Source organism: Aquarana catesbeiana, linkage group LG10, assembly GCF_042186555.1.
Source record: "Aquarana catesbeiana isolate 2022-GZ linkage group LG10, ASM4218655v1, whole genome shotgun sequence".
Taxonomy (NCBI): Eukaryota; Metazoa; Chordata; class Amphibia; order Anura; family Ranidae; genus Aquarana; species Aquarana catesbeiana.
The window spans coordinates 20,301,681-20,320,697 of record NC_133333.1 but is presented as its reverse complement, the minus strand read 5'-3'; the positions used below and the strand labels follow the sequence as shown (position 1 = coordinate 20,320,697).

Below are 19,017 nucleotides of genomic sequence, written 5' to 3'. Positions count from 1 at the left end.
TCAAGCCCCCCCCCCATGTAGGTATTAAAAATCTATGCAGCTTTGTAAAATGATCGTTTATGTTATTGTTTTACCAGTAGGCCATTCGGATCCCCTCAGAAGCCTGGCTAAAAAACTTCTAGTTAGCAACCCCCACATCCTGATTTGTTGATAGGACATGAAAACAGTTGGATGCTCACTCCCAGCATTGGAGGACTAAAAACAAATGTTTTTTGTGTCCTAGCAACAAGGCAAGACGTGAGGGTTGCTAACCAGGAGATTTTAGCCAGGCTTCTGAGGGGACCCAAATGGCCTACAGATCCCCCCCCCCCCCATCTTGACTGCATAGGCTGTTGAAGAAAAGGTCAACACAGCCTTTAAATCGACGGGTGTAGTTCGATATTAAAGTGTACCTAAAGGCAAGACTTTTTTTTTTTTTTTTTTTTAGCTTGGATGGAGTGGAGAGGGATTAGACCCCCTGTCAGGTTTTTATTTCTGTCTGTGTCCCCATTAGGGAGATTCACCCTCTCTATTTGTCCCGTATACTGTTGTCACCAAGAGTAGAAGTAAAATAAAAATCCCCAAATCCTGGGTTGTCACCAGAACAGGAGGAAGCCTTACTAGTTCTGGTGACAACCAGGGATTCCCTCACTTTGGAGGGATTTCCTCTCACTTCCTGTTTTGGTGATGGGACAGGAAGTGAAGGGAAATCTCCCCAAATGGACACTGGTGGCAAAAAAAAAAACCTAAAGAAGGTTATAACCCTCCCTTACTCCATCCAAAATGAAAAGATAGTTACTTCTACTTTAAGACTTGTAAATAAAAGGTAACTATAGTAACACCCCCTATGCCCATATATGACACACTAGCAATCCTGTTGCTAATGACAACATACCTGAAAACAGGTCTACAGACTGGGCAAAGAGTCAACTCTCTTGTTTCTATGGTGATGTTTCCTCACCTCTTCCTCAAGTGTTTGGTTGTCTAGTGATGCGGTGGCTGGTTGGTTGCCGTTAGCAACAGGCTCACTGGCATGTCATAGGCCTCCATTTGCACAACCACTGTTCACTTTTGGTAAACATATACAAAAATATCACCTATCCTGGAGGTCTTACAGAACGTTCACCGCCACTGGGTGCATACCTACTGGGTCCAGTCCCCCGTCCCCCCCCCGCACTGCTGTGTCCAGATGCAAAGAGGCTGCACTTCCTGTATTTTTTTTTTTTCTGGATATTCAACAAGCTTTATTGTAAGGGCCGTTTCACACCAGAATGCAGTTTAAACCACTTCCATACCGCTTCATATGACATCCTGGGCTTTCAGTGGGGATATCTGAATGATGGGTGCAGCTGCAGGCATCATTCAGATTTTATTCTTTTTAGCCGGCGATTCCCTTCACCATGAGAACAATTATAGCCGCCCTCTGGTGCTTCTACCGGCTCGCCCGTGCAATCGGCGAGCCAGAGAACTAATCCGCCAGCGATGGAAATTAACCAGAGAAAACCGAGGGCCAGATGGTCCCTGGCAGTCTCTATCACTCTCAGAGGCCCGGGCGCGACGTTATGACATCACGTCCGGCCCGGCAGAAGTAAATATTGCTGGGGACTGGGCTGCAAAGGCCGAGATTGTTTATTTACTTATTTTTCATCTCGGTCGGATTTTCCGACGGAAAATGTTCGATCGGACCTTGTTGTCGGAAATTCCAACTGTATGTAGGCTCCATCGGACATTTTCCATCAAAATTTCCGTCACACAAAATTTGAGATCTGGATCTAAAATTTTCCAACAACAAAATCTGTTGTCGTAAATTCCGATCGAGTGTACACAATTCCGACGCACAAAGTTCCACGCATGCTCGGAATAAATCAGAAGAGCCGCACTGGCTATTGAACTTCCTTTTTCTCTGCTCGTCGTATGTCTTGTACGTCACCGCGTTCTTGACGTTCAGAATTTACGACAAGATTTGTGTGACCGTGTGTATGCAAGACAAGTTTGAGCCAACATCCATTGGAAAAAAATCCATGGATTTTGTTGTCGGAATGTCTGATCGTGTGTACGGGGCATAAGGGTTATCTGGCTTTATTAGTTTCAGTACTGCATGGGGTATATCTTGTAATATTTTTACAAAATATTATGGTAAACCCTTCTGTGGGCATGTGCCTCATTGGCATGCTCCTTGATAATATTTTGTCCAGATAGTCCTAAGACTTATACACCCGTGCAGATATTTCAACAGGATCAGCGGCCTCCTGTATTTCAACTGCAGTTGATCAATCAAGCTTGGTCATCTCCTTTTCCCTGGATCAAGTAGAAATGATGAAATTGGATTTGGATTATCAGTAGATCAATCAGATTCTGTTAAGGCACAGCTCTTCTGGTGATGCTGCTCTCAACCAAAAAAGGGGGTCTGTAGAACGGGGGGGGGGGGGGGGTTCAGATTTGAAGACTTACTTGTATAAAGTCCAATGAGAGTGCCAAACAAGAGGTCCGAGAGCCCACAAGCATTTAATATTGATTAACAAAAAGACAACATAGAACATCCAATACATTTTGTTGCATTTCAAATATAGATTTTTATTTGTTTTATTCAATAAAATGCGATTGTTCCTAAAGTGTGTGTGAATATCATTTTTCTTTTCTAATCTTCTAACGGGGGGGGGGGGGGGGGAGGAGAGAGAGAGAGAGAGAGAGAGAGAGAGAGAGAGAGAGAGGGGGAGAGAGAGAGAGAGAGAGAGAGAGAGAGAGAGAGAGAAAATTCTTCTTCCTGGCAGTAGGACTGTGCCCTTACACCACTGGGTAACGTGTTTAGGTCTAGGGACCATGGAAAACTAGATTTACAATTCCAATCCTCTGCCCTGCTAGACCGGTCCCCACACCATCCTCTCTTCCATGCTCCACCGGTCTAAGGCCTTAAAGTCATCAAGATCAACGTAGGGTCCATAGCTCCACACTGGACACGAGGCAGCCAGCCAAGGGACAGTTCACCACCAGAGCATTGGAGAGCGTTGTTGCCCAGGGAAGTGGAGGATCAGTTAAATAAAGTGCTTTTACTCCCCCCCCCCCTCCCAGATTGTTTTTGAAGTTCTATTAGCTTAATGTCATTAGGTGACCTTGAGGAATATCATAAATTAAACCTAATTATATAATAATTTAAAACTGTATATAGTTATTACAGAGCCTTCAAATTATATCCAAAGCCAACACTGTTTTTTTTTTTTAAATGTTGGATAAACTATAGAACATTTAAAGCCCTTTTAATTTTTCTACCCCATTGGGAATATTTCCCTTACTTCTTGTCCCTGAGCAGAAAAAGAAGTCAAAGGAAAAATCTTTCCAAATGTCGGATGTTCCCTCTTGGACAGTAATAACTGGCACAAGTGTCCCCAATGGATGATTTCTCCTCCACCTTTGTTCCAATGGCAGTTGTAAGATGTTGGATTTTTTGGGGACCGGGTCTCCAGAACGAAATGAGAGAAAGAAAATGTCTTTGTTGGGAACACAAGGCAATGAAAACCTGACCCCATCCAAAACTAAAAAAAAAAAAATGTTTGGCTTTTAATTTGCTTTAAAACTTTATGAAAATAATTAACAGTTATGACTTTCTTGTTTTTCTCATTTAGAGCAGCAGTGTGGTCAACAAGGCAACAGTTACAAAGTAGATGAGTCCGTTGTACAGGCCGGCTGCTCCATCGCTGCAGTACATCGCCATGTCAACGTTTAAACCACTAAGAGAATCCTTCTGGTTGCCCAGTATATCACAGAAGCTTCCAGTGGTGCAGCCACGGATAGCCTCCTTCAAAGTGAATGTTCCTGGAGGAATGTGTGGAGGGAAATAAAAACACCACATTTAGGTAATATGATACTTTCAATCAGTTCATACACTGTTAATTAAAGGGGATGTCAAGGTTGAATGTTTATTTAGCTTTTTATAGAGTGGGGAAGGCTCTCATACTGGTCTATTTCACACATTGGGGGATCTATCCTGACTATTTGTCCTGCTCACCATTGAGGGGGCTCTACCCTATTTGTCCTCGTGACCACTGGGGGATCTACCCTAACTGTTTGTTCTGGTGACCATTGGGGGGATCTACCCTAAATGTTTGTTCTGGTGACCATTGGGTGGAGGAGCTACCCTGACTATTTGTCTTGGAGACCATTGGGGATCTACCCTAACTGTTTGTTCTTGTGACCATTGGGTGGGGGGTTCTACCCTGACTATTTGCCTTGGTGACCATTGAAGGGGATCTTTGGATGGGATGAATGCCAACATGTACTGTGACATACTGAAGCAGAGCATGATCCCCTCCCTTCGGAGCAGTATTCCAACATGATAACAACCCCAAACACATCTCCAAGAGAACCACTGCCTTGCTAAAGAAGCTGAGGCTAAAGGGGATGGACTGGCCAAGCATTTCTTCAGACCTAAACCCCATTGAGCATCTGTGGGGCATCCTCAAACGGAACGTGATGGAGTGCAAGGTCTCTAACATCCACCAGCTCCGTGATGTCGTCATGGAGGAGTGGAAGAAGACTCCAGCGGCAACCTGTGAAGCTCTGGTGACCTCCATGCCCAAGAGGGTTAAGGCAGTGCTGGAAAATAATTGTGGCCACACAAAATATTGACACTTTGGGCCCAATTTGGACATTTTCACTTAGGGGTGTACTCACTTTTGTTGCCAGCGGTTTCAAAATTAATGGGTGTGTATTGGGTTATTTTGAGGGGACAGCGAATTGACATTGTTATACAAGCTGTACACTCACTATTTTACATTGTAGCAAAGTGTCATTTCTTCAGTGTTGTCACATGAAAAGATAGAATAAAATATTTACAAAAGTGTGAGGGGTGTACTCACTTTTGTGAGATTCTGTAATATATATTATTTATTTATATATCATGGTCCGACTATGGCCATATTGCCATATAAGGTCAATGATGTCACCAGCATTTCGCCCGTGTTGTTACATGCAGCTGCGGGGCAGGAAATTCTACGGTCAAAGCTGATTGGGATGGCAGCCTTCTATCATGTGGCAGTTTCCCATGAGTTCAGCTGAACTAAATTTCACCCAATCCCTATTAAGTAGAACTACAGAAGCATTTTAGGAGAGGTTATATAAGGGAATACACGAGTTTGTATGTTTTGAACCCAAATGAATGGACTGTTGGACAAGTTCACCAAGCATGGACAACTGTCTAAAGATGGCTTTACCCTCTAAAACATAAATGGGATGCATTTGGAACATATTTAGGTACGAGTTGGTACCTTCACCTAAGAATTACTTTATGTCTGTAAATTTCATACTGTTGATTACAAAGCATTGTACTAGAGTAGTAAGATGGTAAAAATACAAGCAAGTAAAAAAATACAGCAAACTCTAGGGAATAGTCCAGGTTCACCCTCATGCAACGTACCAGTTAGTGTTCTAGCCATACGTCCACATTTAGTCTGATCCCCGGTGCATTCTATTTTATCCCCGTTATAACAGTAGTCAGATGAGTCCGAATAACATGTCCGACATGTCAGCCCGTTCTTTATTGAGCTGTCCACTGGTACTAAAGTAAAGCAAATGTTGATAAGCACTTGAACAAAATTGTATATGAGAACCTAGTCAACAATATAACTGCTATCCTATAGACAAAGCATGTTGTTTCTGCATTCATAATCCTGCCTGTTCACCCATTTTTCTTTTGTACATAAAGTACCACTTTAGGCTCATTTACACTTGCTTCAACAAGGCTTCTGACAGGCTCTGTTAAAGCTCTCTGAATGCTAGTCAAAGCTCATCTCACTAAATAAAATGGATAGCTTACAGTCATGTTTACACATGCTTTTGCTTTGCTTTGCTTCAGCTTCGCTTCAAAAATATACCCCATGTAGCTTCAGTTATGCTTCAAAGTGTCTTCAAAGCCTCCAAAGAAGTCTATGGCAAAGCTTGCTTGAAGCCCCATTGAAGCCCCACCGAAGCCTAATTGAAGCCCCACCAAGCCTCACCGAAGCCTCACCGAAGCCCCACCAAAGCTCCACCAAAGCCCCACCGAAGCCCCATCAAAGCCCGAAGCCTCATGGAAGCCTCATCAAAGCACCAAGCAACAGCAGGTGTTTTGAAGCAAGTGTAAAGTAGCCCTAAAGAGATATTTTAATATTAGCTTACAGATTCTGCAGCTGAAAACAACAAATATTTATATACACATATGTTTGAAGAGAGAAAGAAAGCGACAAGCCAGGGAGATGTAGAAGTAGAGGAGACAGAATGCAATGCCTGAATAGACATGAATGTATATGAATGCTGGATTTTTTAATATTTAGCCCTGGTGATGAGCAAATTTTCCCAAGTTTTTGCTCACTTTGCCTGGAAGATAGAAATTGGCCAGTAGTTTGCTTTGGTTGCCTCTTTTCTTGCTGATGCAAAACGGTCCTGCCACTTGCTAATTTCGATAGAACAGTGTTTCTCAATTCCAGTCCTCAAGGCGTCCCAACAGGTCATGTTTTTAGGCTTCCCATTATTTTGCACAGGTGATTTGATCAGTTTCACTGCCTTAGTAATTACCACAGCCATTTCATCTGAGGGAAATCCTGAAAAAATGACCTGTTGGGGATGCCTTGAGGACTGGAGTTGAGAAACACTGCTATAGAATATGCCATCCTCTGACACACTCGATCGGATGCTGGTTTGACACAGCTGCTTTATGAAGAGCCGACAGCCTATGTACCAAGTGCCCAGATGATTACAATCACTCTCAACGTGCACAACAAACAGGAATATAATTCCCTATGTGATATAGAATGTTGCGCTACTTCCCAGACATCAAAGTGCAAAAAATTATGTGAAAGAGTCTCTATGTATTAGAAAGTCCAATAATGAAAAAAGATCATGCCCCGGAAGACGTGGCAAAACACATAGGGCGGAGCCTGCTGTGACATCATCAGGAGACCATTTTGTAGTTACCTGCCAGAGTTTGTATACAAGTGTTTTTTTTTTACTTCTTTACATGTGAGTGTTCCTACTTTTTATTAAAGAACAATTTTAACTGGTAAACACTATGAGGAGCTTTCTATCTTTTCTTTGATATGTCAATACCTGGATACAATGCATGGATATATGATTGAGGAGTTCCTTTGGAGTGTCCCTTAATAGGGTCATTGTACTTCTTACCTGTTGATGACTACATTCAAGAAGATCCACAGAATGTTTGGTGTTCTAAATGTGTTTTGACCCTTCTATAATAAAAAGGTAATTTTGATCTGGTAAGCCTATTAGACATATTCACTGCCGAAAAATGTGTTCGTTTTCAACTTTGTTTTTATTTTTTGGGTCATTCGTTATGATCGAAATTCGTTATTTTGAATTAATTTGTATATTAGGAAAATTTTTTTTTCCATTTGTTTAGATGCGGTATTTGTTATTTCGATAAGTCAGAAAAAAATGAAAATCCTAAATTTGAAAATAAGAACAAAAATATAAAAATTCCAAAGAACGAAAATTCAAAAAATGTGAAAATCTGAAATAATAACTAATAATAACTAACTATTAACCACCTAAAGACCGGAAAGATTTTCCCCCTTAATGACCAGGCCATTTTTGGCGATAAGGCACTGCATCGCTTTAACTGACAATTGCGCGGTCGTGCGTCGTTATACCCAAACAAAATGTATGTCCTTTTTTCCCACAGATAAAGATTTATTTTGGTGGTATTTGATCACCTCTGTGGTTTTTATTTTTTGCGTTATAAACAAAAAAAAGCGACAATTTTGAAAAAAATAATATTTTTAACTTTTTGCTATAATAAATATCCCCCAAAAAATTTAGAAAAACTAATTTCTTCATCAATATGTATTCTTTTACATGTTTCTGGTAAAAAGAAAATCGCAATAGGCGTATATTGATTAGTTTGCGCAAAATTTATAGCGTCTACAAAATAGGGGATAGTTTTATGGCATTTTTATTTTTTATTTATTACTAGTAATGGCAGAGATCTGTGACTTTTAGTGGGCTTGCAACATTGCGGCGGACAGATCGGACACTTTTGACACTTTTCGGGACCAGTGATATTTATACAGCGATCAAAGCTAAAATTAGCCACTGATTACTGTATAAATGTCACTGGCAGGAAAGGGGTTAACACTAGGGGGCGATCAAGGGGTTAAGTGTTTCCTAGAGAGGTGTTTCTAACTGTGGGGTGATGGGAGTGATTGAAGGAGGAGAGAGATTGCTGTTTCTGATTACTAGGAACAGCAGATCTCTCTCTACTCCCCTGTCAGAACGGGGATCTGTTTGTTTACATACATAGATCCCCGTTCTGCCTCTCTGTGGAGCGATCAAATGCAAGACTCCTGTGGGTGTAACAAGATGTCCGCTTGCCACCTTCTCACTTTATCCTTACTGTGGACGAGTGCGGGGTGTAACAAGATGGCGGCGACTGAACGTCACTTTTGTTACAAAATCTGACGGCTCGCCTAATCTGACGAAACACCTGGTCAGGCACATGATACGATCACAGACAGCTCTAGTGTGACAGTTCAGGCATTTAATAGGCGAGGCACCTACAGTAGATCTGGATTTGTTATTTACGTAAGTCCAGCTGTGCATATATAATTAACTGCAAATTCCATGACTTGTATGAAGTTATTGACTCATTACGCTGGCTGCCTCTTAGGGCGCATTATCAGATTTTTGACAGCTGTTGTGTATTCGTCTGGTCATTCAAGTATATCAAACAAAACCACAGAAAATTTCAAGCTCAACTTACCGACCAGCCTCCAACCAAACAAATTATCCTGTCTAACAGTATGTGCTAAAACAGGGGTTTAGTTTGCACATATTTGCAAATACATGTATAAGCTGCACAGCCACTTCACGCCATCCCAGTATTATCTGCATGCCCAACCAGTGGCGGTGCGTCGATAAGGGCGCACGGGCGCCGCCCCCTCTTTCCAGTCACCCCCTCTATGACCAATGGATAGATTCATGCATCTAATCTAATCGCTGCCACCCCCTTTCAGGCGCCCGGCCCCTTTTCGGGTACCGGGCGCCTGAATTACAGCGGCTTGGGGTGTTTTTGAAGCACCTGATTAGAGCCATAGGCTCTAATAGGCGTCAAAAAAGGTGACCTGCGAGCGCCATGCTTGGCGCTCGCAGTTCACCCAGGTGCGTTAGAACAGAGAATGAATATTCGCTGTCCTAACACTGAGCCGCCTCTCCGGCAATCAGGTGCTCGGGTATGTTATCTGTCACCTGATTGGCTGAAACGGCAGGCGCTGTGATTGGATGCCTGATGGGAGAGGATGGGAGGAGACTAATGGAGGACACCCCTCACAACTGTCACCCGCTGCCCCACCGAGACAGGGTAAGTGCCAGGCAGAAGGTGAGTGGGCGGGGGGGTCACATTTGATGGCACAGTGGCTGCATTTGATGGGCACAATGGCAGCGTTTGATGGGCACAGTGGCTGCGTTTGATGGCACAGTGGCAGCGTTTGATGGGCACAGTGGCTGCGTTTGATGGGCACAGTGGCGGCATTTGATGGACACAGTGGCAGCATTTGATGGACACAATGGCAGCGTTTGATGGCACAGTGGCAGCGTTTGATGGGCTAAGTGGCGGCATTTGATGGGCACAGTGGCTGTGTTTGATAGCACAGTAAGGCTGCAATTGATGTTTTTTTTTTTTCAGTATTTTTCAGTTTGTTTGCCACCACTGGTCACAACTCTATAAATTTTGAGAGCCTCCGTAGTAGAAGCACATACATAATAATGGGTAGGTAGAGCAGGTGAGCCTGTAGGGAGCCCACTCCTCCTTAAAGGCACAGGGGCGTACTGGACACCCAGCAAATAGCACAATGGCAACGAAGATGTCCAGTGCTTCCCCTCACTGGTATTCCAACAGTACAAATGGCCACTGCCTCCACCTATAACTAGCATATCAAACAAAATCTAAGAGAATTCCCAGTTCAACTTACCGACCAGCCTGCAACCAACCAAATTATCCTGTCTAAAAGTATGCGTTAAAAACATGCATGACAGTTCAACTAATTACATTTCACTACCTTTGTGCTATACAGACCCTGGTTCTTTATATACGCCAGAACCCATGTGCACCCCTTTGAATAACTTCAGACCAGGCTTAGAACAGTTAATGTAGATTTACTGAAAAGACTTTGACATCAGACATCACAGTCCAATATGAACAAGTCCAATCCCTAATCCTAACTCAAGTTGTGTGGCTGCCCAGGCATACCTCTATGAAGTGTTAGTCCATGCTGGTATTCTCCATTGCTTGGAAGTCCTCCAGAACCACCGGGCCTTTAGAGGACTGCAAAGCGCAGAAGGCCCAATACCATGAGTCGAGGCAAGAGCAGGAACAGAATGAACCCTGGACCTCAGCCTTCCCCTTTTTATACCACAGGTGGGCTGACTGGGATCAAAAAGCCCGGGAACTGGGCCAGCTGCTAACACGATAAATCAGCATGACCACAGCCTGCTTATGACACACCCTCCTAGGTAGGTTGCTAGGATTTACATATGGTAGTTAGCATGGTCTCCTGCTTAAAAGGAGACTGAGAGGTAAAATATAGCAGCTCTCCGGCCTCACAGGGAAGCTACATTTTTTCAGCTAGGGAGTCCTGTGTGTTTCACAGTTCTGCTGTATCTGTTGTGGATCATCTGTATCCAGGCAGTTTTGGAAATGGCTGGATGGACAGGAGTGACTCATGCAGATTAGTAGCATGAATATGAATGCCATCCCAGCCAATTACAGGCATAGGGTCCCCCATGCAAGCTGGGAAGGATATTTATATTCGGTGAGACATACAGGAAGGGGACTTTGCCGAGAGAGGAGAGTCCAGCTGAGGAGGTGGCGCTCTGCCCTCCTCAGCACCTCCTGCCATGTGGCCTCAGGTGGGAGGCCTGGAAGTTGGAGAGCTGACCCAAGTGTTCTGAAGAGCTGACTGTAGGGAGCCGTGCCTGAGAGGATCTGTTTTAGACTTTGCTGCTGGATGAGTGGAAGAAGACAACCATTCGGTCCTGAGGCCTTGTGAGTACAGATTGCAGAGCTCTAGGGACCTTGTTTTTTAAGGCTATCCCTCTGTGCTAGGAAAGTCAGCTACTGGGTTCAGCAGAAAGTGGATACTGGCTAGTGTCCTGAAGAGCAACAGTCCATAATCCTTACAGAGGACTTGCTCAAGAAGTTCCACAGTTCAGTAAAGAAGTTGTCCTCAATGTAATTAGTTGAATCTGGAGTATCTCACCACATTCCCTTCCCTGTCCAAGTTCTCAATAAAACATCAAAAACAACCAAAAACCCCTAGACTGATTACTGAAGAAACGAGCCTAAGTGTGTGACTGGCTATGTAAAATACTGTGTGCCTGGTTGAAGAGCTGAACAAGAGCGGATACTAGCAGCTCCTACAGGGATGGCACTACACTTATATGTCTGTTGGCCGACAAGACCATTTTACTTCTTAGTTATCCCTTGAAGAACTCAATCATGATAGAGACAGAGAGAAGGTCAGAAAGAGAGCAATAGACTTTTTGGAATTTGGGTGTTGTCAAGTCTTTAATGATCCAGAAAAGGGCTCATTATGTACTTACATTGCGGTGTAGGTGGATCGCAGTTATCAGTGGAACAGCATGAAGTTCCTGTCAAGATCTTGCCATAGATGAAGTTCAGGCTTCCAGTGACGTTACACTCACTCTGTGTTCCACATGATAAGGAATATTGTGATGTAACTGCAGCTCCTGCATGTTATATAAGACGCAGTATTACATCTTGGTAGATATCAGCCACATGTAAATCAAGATCACTGTATTGTAGAGCAGACTGACATAATGTAGAATGTTTGATTTCTAAATTCCGATGGTCATCACTGAGCAACTAGCAGCGTAAGATGGTTTTAGCTTTTAGTTTGTGTTAGCTGCAGTCATGTGGTCCGCAGTATAGAGACAACTGTTCAAGGAGTTGAGTTATGGAGCAATTATACACTACACTATAAAGACACTGTTCAGGAAGTTAGATTATGGATGGTAATGCTATGCAAATCATGAAAGGTACCCCATGTGTGGACATTCTTTATTCCGGGTAACAGGCCTCAGGCTGAGAACAAGAAGGTGGGCCTCAGACCAGGAGAGTAAGTGTCACAATATGGCAGAGTTCCTCTCTAAAGATAGGTGTGTGTCCTATCTGGAGAGGCAATGGGCCAGCTTGGCAGGAATCTCAGTATAATCCTGGTCCCTAACATGCAACCATACAGAGGCATAGCTTGAAGCTTGTGGGCCCTGATGCAAAAGCTGACATGCCCCCCCCCCCCCCCCCACTACCACCCACCACTTACACCGTGCATGAAGATACACCCTCCGCACACCAAGATACTCAAAGTGTCTTAAGAGTTTTGAGTTCCCAGAGTCTCCTTACATCAGAGGACAGGGATCACCGCTGGAGAATCAGAGGACAGGGATCACTGCTGGAGAATCAAAGGCCAGGGATCACTGCTGGAGAATCAGAGGACAGGGATCACGGCTGGAGAATCAGAGGACAGGGATCACTGCTGGAGAATCAGAGGCCAAGGATCACTGCTGGAGAATCAGAGGACAGGGATCACCGCTGGAGAATCAGAGGACAGGGCCCCCTAGCAGGTCACTTAGCAGGCTCCTTTCCCATGCCAGCATTGTATACAGCCCCCCCCCCCCCACACACACACACACACACACACTACACAGGGATGGAATCACATTCCTTTACACACAGTCTGTCAGCCTTCACAAGGTGTATCTGGCTTTTATGTTGCCGTTCTGACCTGAGAAATTCTCTGCTCGGAACTGCAGTGTAGTTGCAGAAGGCAGATACTCCCTGTGCAGATCATGGCTGACTGGCTGTGTAAAGGAATGTGATTTCAGCCCTGCGGAGGAGAAGCAGTATAGAGTGCCGTAATGGGAAACGAGCTCAGCAGCCAGGTATAGCATTCAAGGTGGAGGGGGTGGTCAGGGGGCTTTTGGGGGGGGGGCGCAACTTAGATCTGGGGGGGACAAAGCCATGTGACACAAAATCTGGAGCCTGCAGCCCCTCAGGAGGTGTTAAGGGATTTGTTTTAGACGTTTCTGAAGGTTTCTTTGTCAGTGTTGGCAGGTGTTGGGGGAAGGTCACTTCCCAGAGGTGTGTGTCTTTTCCCCAGTTGTCAGGGAAGTGGGGTAAGCAGAGTGGGGGGTACAATGAATCCCAGCTTGTGTCTAGGAGACACTATGAGGTGTCTTACCTCACCAGTAACATCCGTCCCATCGTGGCTACAGGACGGCACTCTTCTCCTCTTAACTCGCTGAGCTCGGTTACCATTCCATGTTGCCAGCACACAGCACAGACACTTCCCCATCCTGGGCTCTTCTCACCCCGTGCTCCTCTCCATTCAGGAAATGGCTCACAGCTTCTCCCCAGCTAATGAAAACAGAGGGGTGTGGACTGTGGAGGGCAAAGTGGAAGCCCAGTATTGGAGCGTGGCTGTGGGGCCCTAGGGCAGATCAGAGCTGGACTTTGTGGAGGATATGATAATATGACAGGGAGGCTGCAGGGGCGGGGTTGCGATTGTGACCCCTGAAACCCCTTATGCTACACCCATGTGTTCTGAACACATAGGGGTTCCCGTGTATACAGTAATAGGGGAAGATCTGGAGGACAATAAGGACAAAAAACTATGTATAAGTCAGTGGAAAACTTACCCACTATGACCTCAGTTAAGGAGGCAACACAAATTTGATCATTTGGGCATGACACAGTTGGTTCCTTACAGGGTACTGTTGAAAAATGCCAACAATTTTTGCACGAGATTGAATAACCTATAAAATAAAAGGCAAAGTATTTTAAAGATGATTCCCAGGCTACCCAATATATGCACAGAAGTAATAAATATAGGGGAGCTTTTTTTTAGCCTGTCAAAGGATTCATAATTTTGTCCAGTCAGTACTGAGATTTACACAGCTCTGCCAGATAGCATAGCCTAACATATTTCCCTGTGCAGGTAAAGCAGAGTTCCACCCAATTCTGTGTTTATTAAAAGTCAGCAGCTACAAAAAGTGTACCTGCTTAATTTTAATAAACAGACACGGTCCTGCGATGAGGCCGCCTGAAGCCTCGCTTGTCTCCTTCTCCTCTCCTCAGCACTGACATTGCAAGTGTGGGCACGCAGCTGTGACAGCTTGCAACTTCACAGCTAGGTGCGCGCTGCGCGTTCTGAATGGCCACGCAATCTTTTGTGACCTGTGCCTTATCCTAGAAGATTGCAATGAGGGAGGGGGGAGAGGAGAACTTCCGCTCTACGCCTTGGCACCATGAGCTGAAGTGTGAGCTGGGTACCTGTCAAAACGAGGTACCTGCCCCCCCCCCCCCAAAAAAAAAAAAATTACATGCCAAATGTGGCTTGTCAGGGGGTCAGGACACCTGGGTGGAACTCCGCTTTAAGTAATTAAGTTTGGTAGTGTCCCAGCCCCCAACCAGTGACTGGACAATGAAGCAACAGCTAACTGATGAGGTTATCTTTTCTCCCCTCTCTTACTGCAGCATGTTACTTGTAATCACATGTGTTTCACGGTCTGATTCCATCTCCCAGGCTGAGCTTTTCTGTACACGGTATTAAAAGCAGTTGATATCAAGACATACAGTATCTCAAATAAGTGAGTACACCCCTCACATTTTTGTAAATGTTTTATTATATCTTTTCATGTGACAGCACTGAAGAAATTACACTTTGCTACAATGTAAAGTAGTGAGTGTACAGCTTGTATAACAGTGTAAATTTGCTGTCCCCTCAAAATAACACAACACACAGCCATTAATGTCTAAACCGCTGACAACAAAAGTGAGTACACCCCTAAGTGAAAATGTCCAAATTGGGCCCAATTAGCCATTTTCCCTCCCCGGTGTCATGTGACTCTTTAGTGTTACAAGGTCTCAGGTGTGAATGGGGGGCAGGTGTGTTAATTTTGGTGTTATCGCTCTCACTCTCTCATACTGGTCACTGAAAGTTCAACATGGCACCTCATAGCAAAGAACTCTCTGAGGATCTGAAAAAAAGGAATTGTTGCTCTACATCAGGGGTCTCAAACTGGTGGCCCCCCAGCTGTTGCAGAACTACAATTCCCATGAGGCATTGCAAGGCTGACAGTTGCAAGCAGGACTCCCATAGGCAGAGGCATGATGTGACGTGTAGTTCCCCAACAGCTGGAGGGCCGTCAGTTTGAGACCCCTGCTCTACATAAAGATGGCCTAGGCTATAAGAAGATTGCCAAAACCCTGAAACTGAGCTGCAGAACGGTGGCCAAGACCATACAGCGGTTTGACAGGACAGATTCCTCTCAGAACAGGCCTCTCCATGGTCGACCAAAGAAGTTGAGTGCACGTGCTCAGCGTCATATCCAGAGGATGTCTTTGGGAAATAGACGTATGAGTGCTGCCAGCATTGTTGCAGAGGTTGAAGAGGTGGTGGGTCAGCCTGTCAACGCTCAGACCATACGCCGCACACTGCATCAAATTGGTCTGCATGGCTGTCATTCCAGAAGGAAGCCTCTTCTAAAGATGATGCACAAGAAAGCCTGAAAACAGTTTGCTGAAGGCAAGCAGACTAAGGACATGGATTACTGGAACCATGTCCTGTGGTCTGATGAGACCAAGATAATCTTATCTGGTTCAGATAGTGTCAAGCGTGTGTCGTGGCAACCAGGTGAGAAGTACAAAGACAAGTGTGTCTTGCCTACAGTCAAGCATGGTGGTGGGAGTGTCATGGTCTGGGGCTGCATGAGTGCTGCTGGCACTGGGGAGCTACAGTTCATTGAGGGAACCATGAATGTCAACATGTACTGTGACATACTGAAGCAGAGCATAGTCCCCTCCCTTTGGAGACTGGGCCGCAGGGCAGTATTCCAACATGATAACGACCCCAAACGCACCTCCAAGACGACCACTGCCTTGCTAAAGAAGCTGAGGGTAAAGGTGATGGACTGGCCAAGAATGTTTCCAGACCTAAATCCTATTGAGCATCTGTGGGGCATCCTCAAACGGAGGGTGGAGGAGCGCAAGGTCTCTAACATCCACCAGCTCTGTGATGTCGTCATGGAGGAGTGGAAGAGGACTCCAGAGGCAACCTGTGAAGCTCTGGTGAACTCCATGCCTAAGAGCAGTGGTCCTTAAAGGGGTTGTAAAGTTATTTATTTATTTTTTTTTAAATAACAAACATGTTATACTTACCTTCACTGTGCAGCTTGTTCTGCACAGAGTGGCCCCGAACCTGGTCTTCTGGGGTCCCTCGGCGGCTGTTTCAGCTCCTCCCCGCAAGCATTTACCACCTTAATGCGAGGGCTCGCATGGTGGTGAGTGCTTGCGGGCGCGCTCCCGTGATACAGCCGGCGGCTATAGCCACTCGCTGTATCACTCGGCCCCGCCCATCGGCGCGCAGCGTCATCGGATGTGATTGACAGCAGCACGAGCCAATGGCTGCGCTGCTTTCAATCCATCCACTGCAGCCAATCAGCGACCAGGCTGAGCTGCAATGAAGATGACGAGGACGCGCAGCGAAGATTCGAGGCGTCAGGTAAGTAAAACGGGGGGGCTGGGGGCGGCGGTACTGTCAAAAGTTTTTTCACCTTAATGCATAGAATGCATCAAGGTGAAAAAATTTTTACCTTTACAACCCCTTTAAACTTTTTAGACAGGGGGCCAGTTCACGGTCCCTCAGACTGTTGGGGGGCCGCACTATAGTATAAAAAAAAATATGAACTAATTCCTAAATTCCTATGCACACATCTTTTTTGTAGTGTAAAAGAATAAAAGAATGAATGATAAATAATAATATATATAGGGGATGGACAGGGGGACAGAGGGATGCACAGGGGGACAGTGGGATGGACAGAGGGGTGGACAGGGGGACAGAGGGGTGGACAGGGGGACAGAGGGGTGGACAGAGGGGGGGACAGGGGGACAGTGGGGTGGACAGGGGGACGGACAGGGGGACAGAGGGGTGGACAGGGGGACAGAGGGGGGGACAGGGGGACAGAGGGGTGGACAGGGGGACAGAGGGGTGGACAGGGGGACAGTGGGGGGGACAAGGGGACAGAGGGGTGGACAGGGGGGCAGAGGGGTGGACAGGGGGACAGAGGGGTGGACAGGGGGACAGAGGGGTGGATAGGGGGACAGAGGGATGGACAGGGGGACAGTGGGGTGGACAGGGGGACAGTGGGATGGACAGGGGGACAGTGGGGTGGACAAGGGGACAGAGGGGTGGACAGGGGGGCAGAGGGGTAGACAGGGGGACAGAGGGGTGGACAGGGGGACAGTGGGGTGGACAGGGGGACAGTGGGATGGACAGGGGGACAGAGGGGTGGACAGGGGGACAGAGGGGTGGACAGGGGGACAGAGGGGTGGACAGGGGGACAGTGGGGTGGACAGGGGGACAGAGGGGTGGACAGGGGGACAGTGGGGTGGACAGGGGTCCTCACTTGTTAGCAGGCTGTTGCCTGAGGCCTCCGCTCTCGCTGTCACCCTCCGCACCTCCTGTCTGCGTGAGGAAGACGTGAATCCACGCGGGACTGTGCTGGAAACTACACTGCCCAGCATGCAGCGCGGCACACGGAGCCCTCCATTACTGGGGTGGGGGAGGCGGCTTGAGCGGAGCGGATATGCTCCCTGCTGAAGCAGAGTGGACCTGCCCAAGCCGAGCCGACCTGGCCCCGGCCCGAGCCTGGCCTGTCCGGAATCCGGCCCTGGGTGGGGTGGGCCGGATAAAATGTCCTCGGCGGGCCGCATGTGGCCCGCGGGCCGTAATTTGAGGACCCCTGCCTAAGAGGGTTAAGGCAGTGCTGGAAAATAATGGTGGCCACACAAAATATTGACACTTTGGGCCCAATTTGGACATTTTCACTTAGGGGTGTACTTACTTTTGTTCCCAGCGGTTTAGACATTAATGGCTGTGTGTTGAGTTATTTTAAGGGGACAGCAAATTTACACTGTTATACAAGCTGTACACTCACTACTTTACATTGTAGCAAAGTGTCATTTCTTCAGTGTTGTCACATGAAAATAAAATATTTACACAAATGTGAGGGGTGTACTCACTTTTGTGAGATACTTTAGGTAGGACATAGGTTACTAAAACTAGAGAGTGCAAAATCTGGTGCAGCTCTTCATAGAAACCAATCAGCTTCCAGGTTGTAAAGCTGATTGGCTACTATGCACAGCTGCACCAGATTCTGAGTGCCCCAGATTAGTAAATCTCCCCCTGTACATCGCCATCTCATACACAATAAATGTCTTCCCTTGTGTCTTGTTTCCACCTCTTATCCATCTACAATGTTTGCATGGGCAGGGTTCTTTGTTCTATGGTGTCCTGTTACTGCTGAAATTATTTTTGCTCTACAACTGGACGTATTTGTTGTTTTTTTTTTTTTTTTAATTTGTATTTATCTGTATTGTCCACCAATGTTTGCATAATTATGTATAGTGCCGCATAAAATTATTATTTCCTTCCATAAATATGCAGAGAGATTAAAAAGATTTGGGCTCAGCAAAATATTTTTCTACTTGCGCTTTAGTTTATGGCGATTACTTTTTTCTAAATTTACAGTTGTCAGTGAAATCCTAATTGTATCTCCTGAAAATGATAAAAAAACAAGTTACCTTTCGAAGTGAAAGCGGAGAGCACAAGCAGAATTCCCAACAGCTTCATCTCGACAGGTTCACCGAAAACGCGGATGTTGAAGTCAGAAGTAAATACTACATAGGCCGTCCTTTATTTATAGCACTCAGGTTACACAGGCTGGACCAGACCATCAGATAAAGAGGTAATAAAGTGTATATGGAAAGAGCAAAGTGTAAAGAATTCTAATGGCAACTAAAGTTTCCAAATTTAGAACCATATATATATATATATATATATACTGTACCTCCTATTCTCCTAATAGGTAGAAAATGATTCTAATGTTGACGTCTACATCTCTCAGATCACTGTATGTTCTGTAATTTCTGACTAACATAATAAATATGACACAATAGTAATATTGGGGGAAATTGTA

General features: G+C 45.5%; 1 protein-coding gene across 1 annotated transcript; it reads right to left on the bottom strand.

The window, feature by feature from the left end:
- Nucleotides 1-2,681: 2,681 nt before the first annotated feature.
- On the bottom strand, nt 2,682-18,918 carry LOC141109941 (phospholipase A2 inhibitor NAI-like). Its single transcript, XM_073601195.1, has 5 exons — nt 18,623-18,918; nt 13,678-13,794; nt 11,563-11,709; nt 5,390-5,530; nt 2,682-3,789 (listed from the first exon to the last, which is right to left on the bottom strand). The coding sequence occupies exons 1-5, from the start codon at nt 18,669-18,671 to the stop codon at nt 3,596-3,598; spliced, it is 648 nt and encodes a 215-aa protein (XP_073457296.1). The 5' UTR covers nt 18,672-18,918; the 3' UTR covers nt 2,682-3,595.
- Between the last annotated feature and the right edge of the window lie 99 nt (nt 18,919-19,017).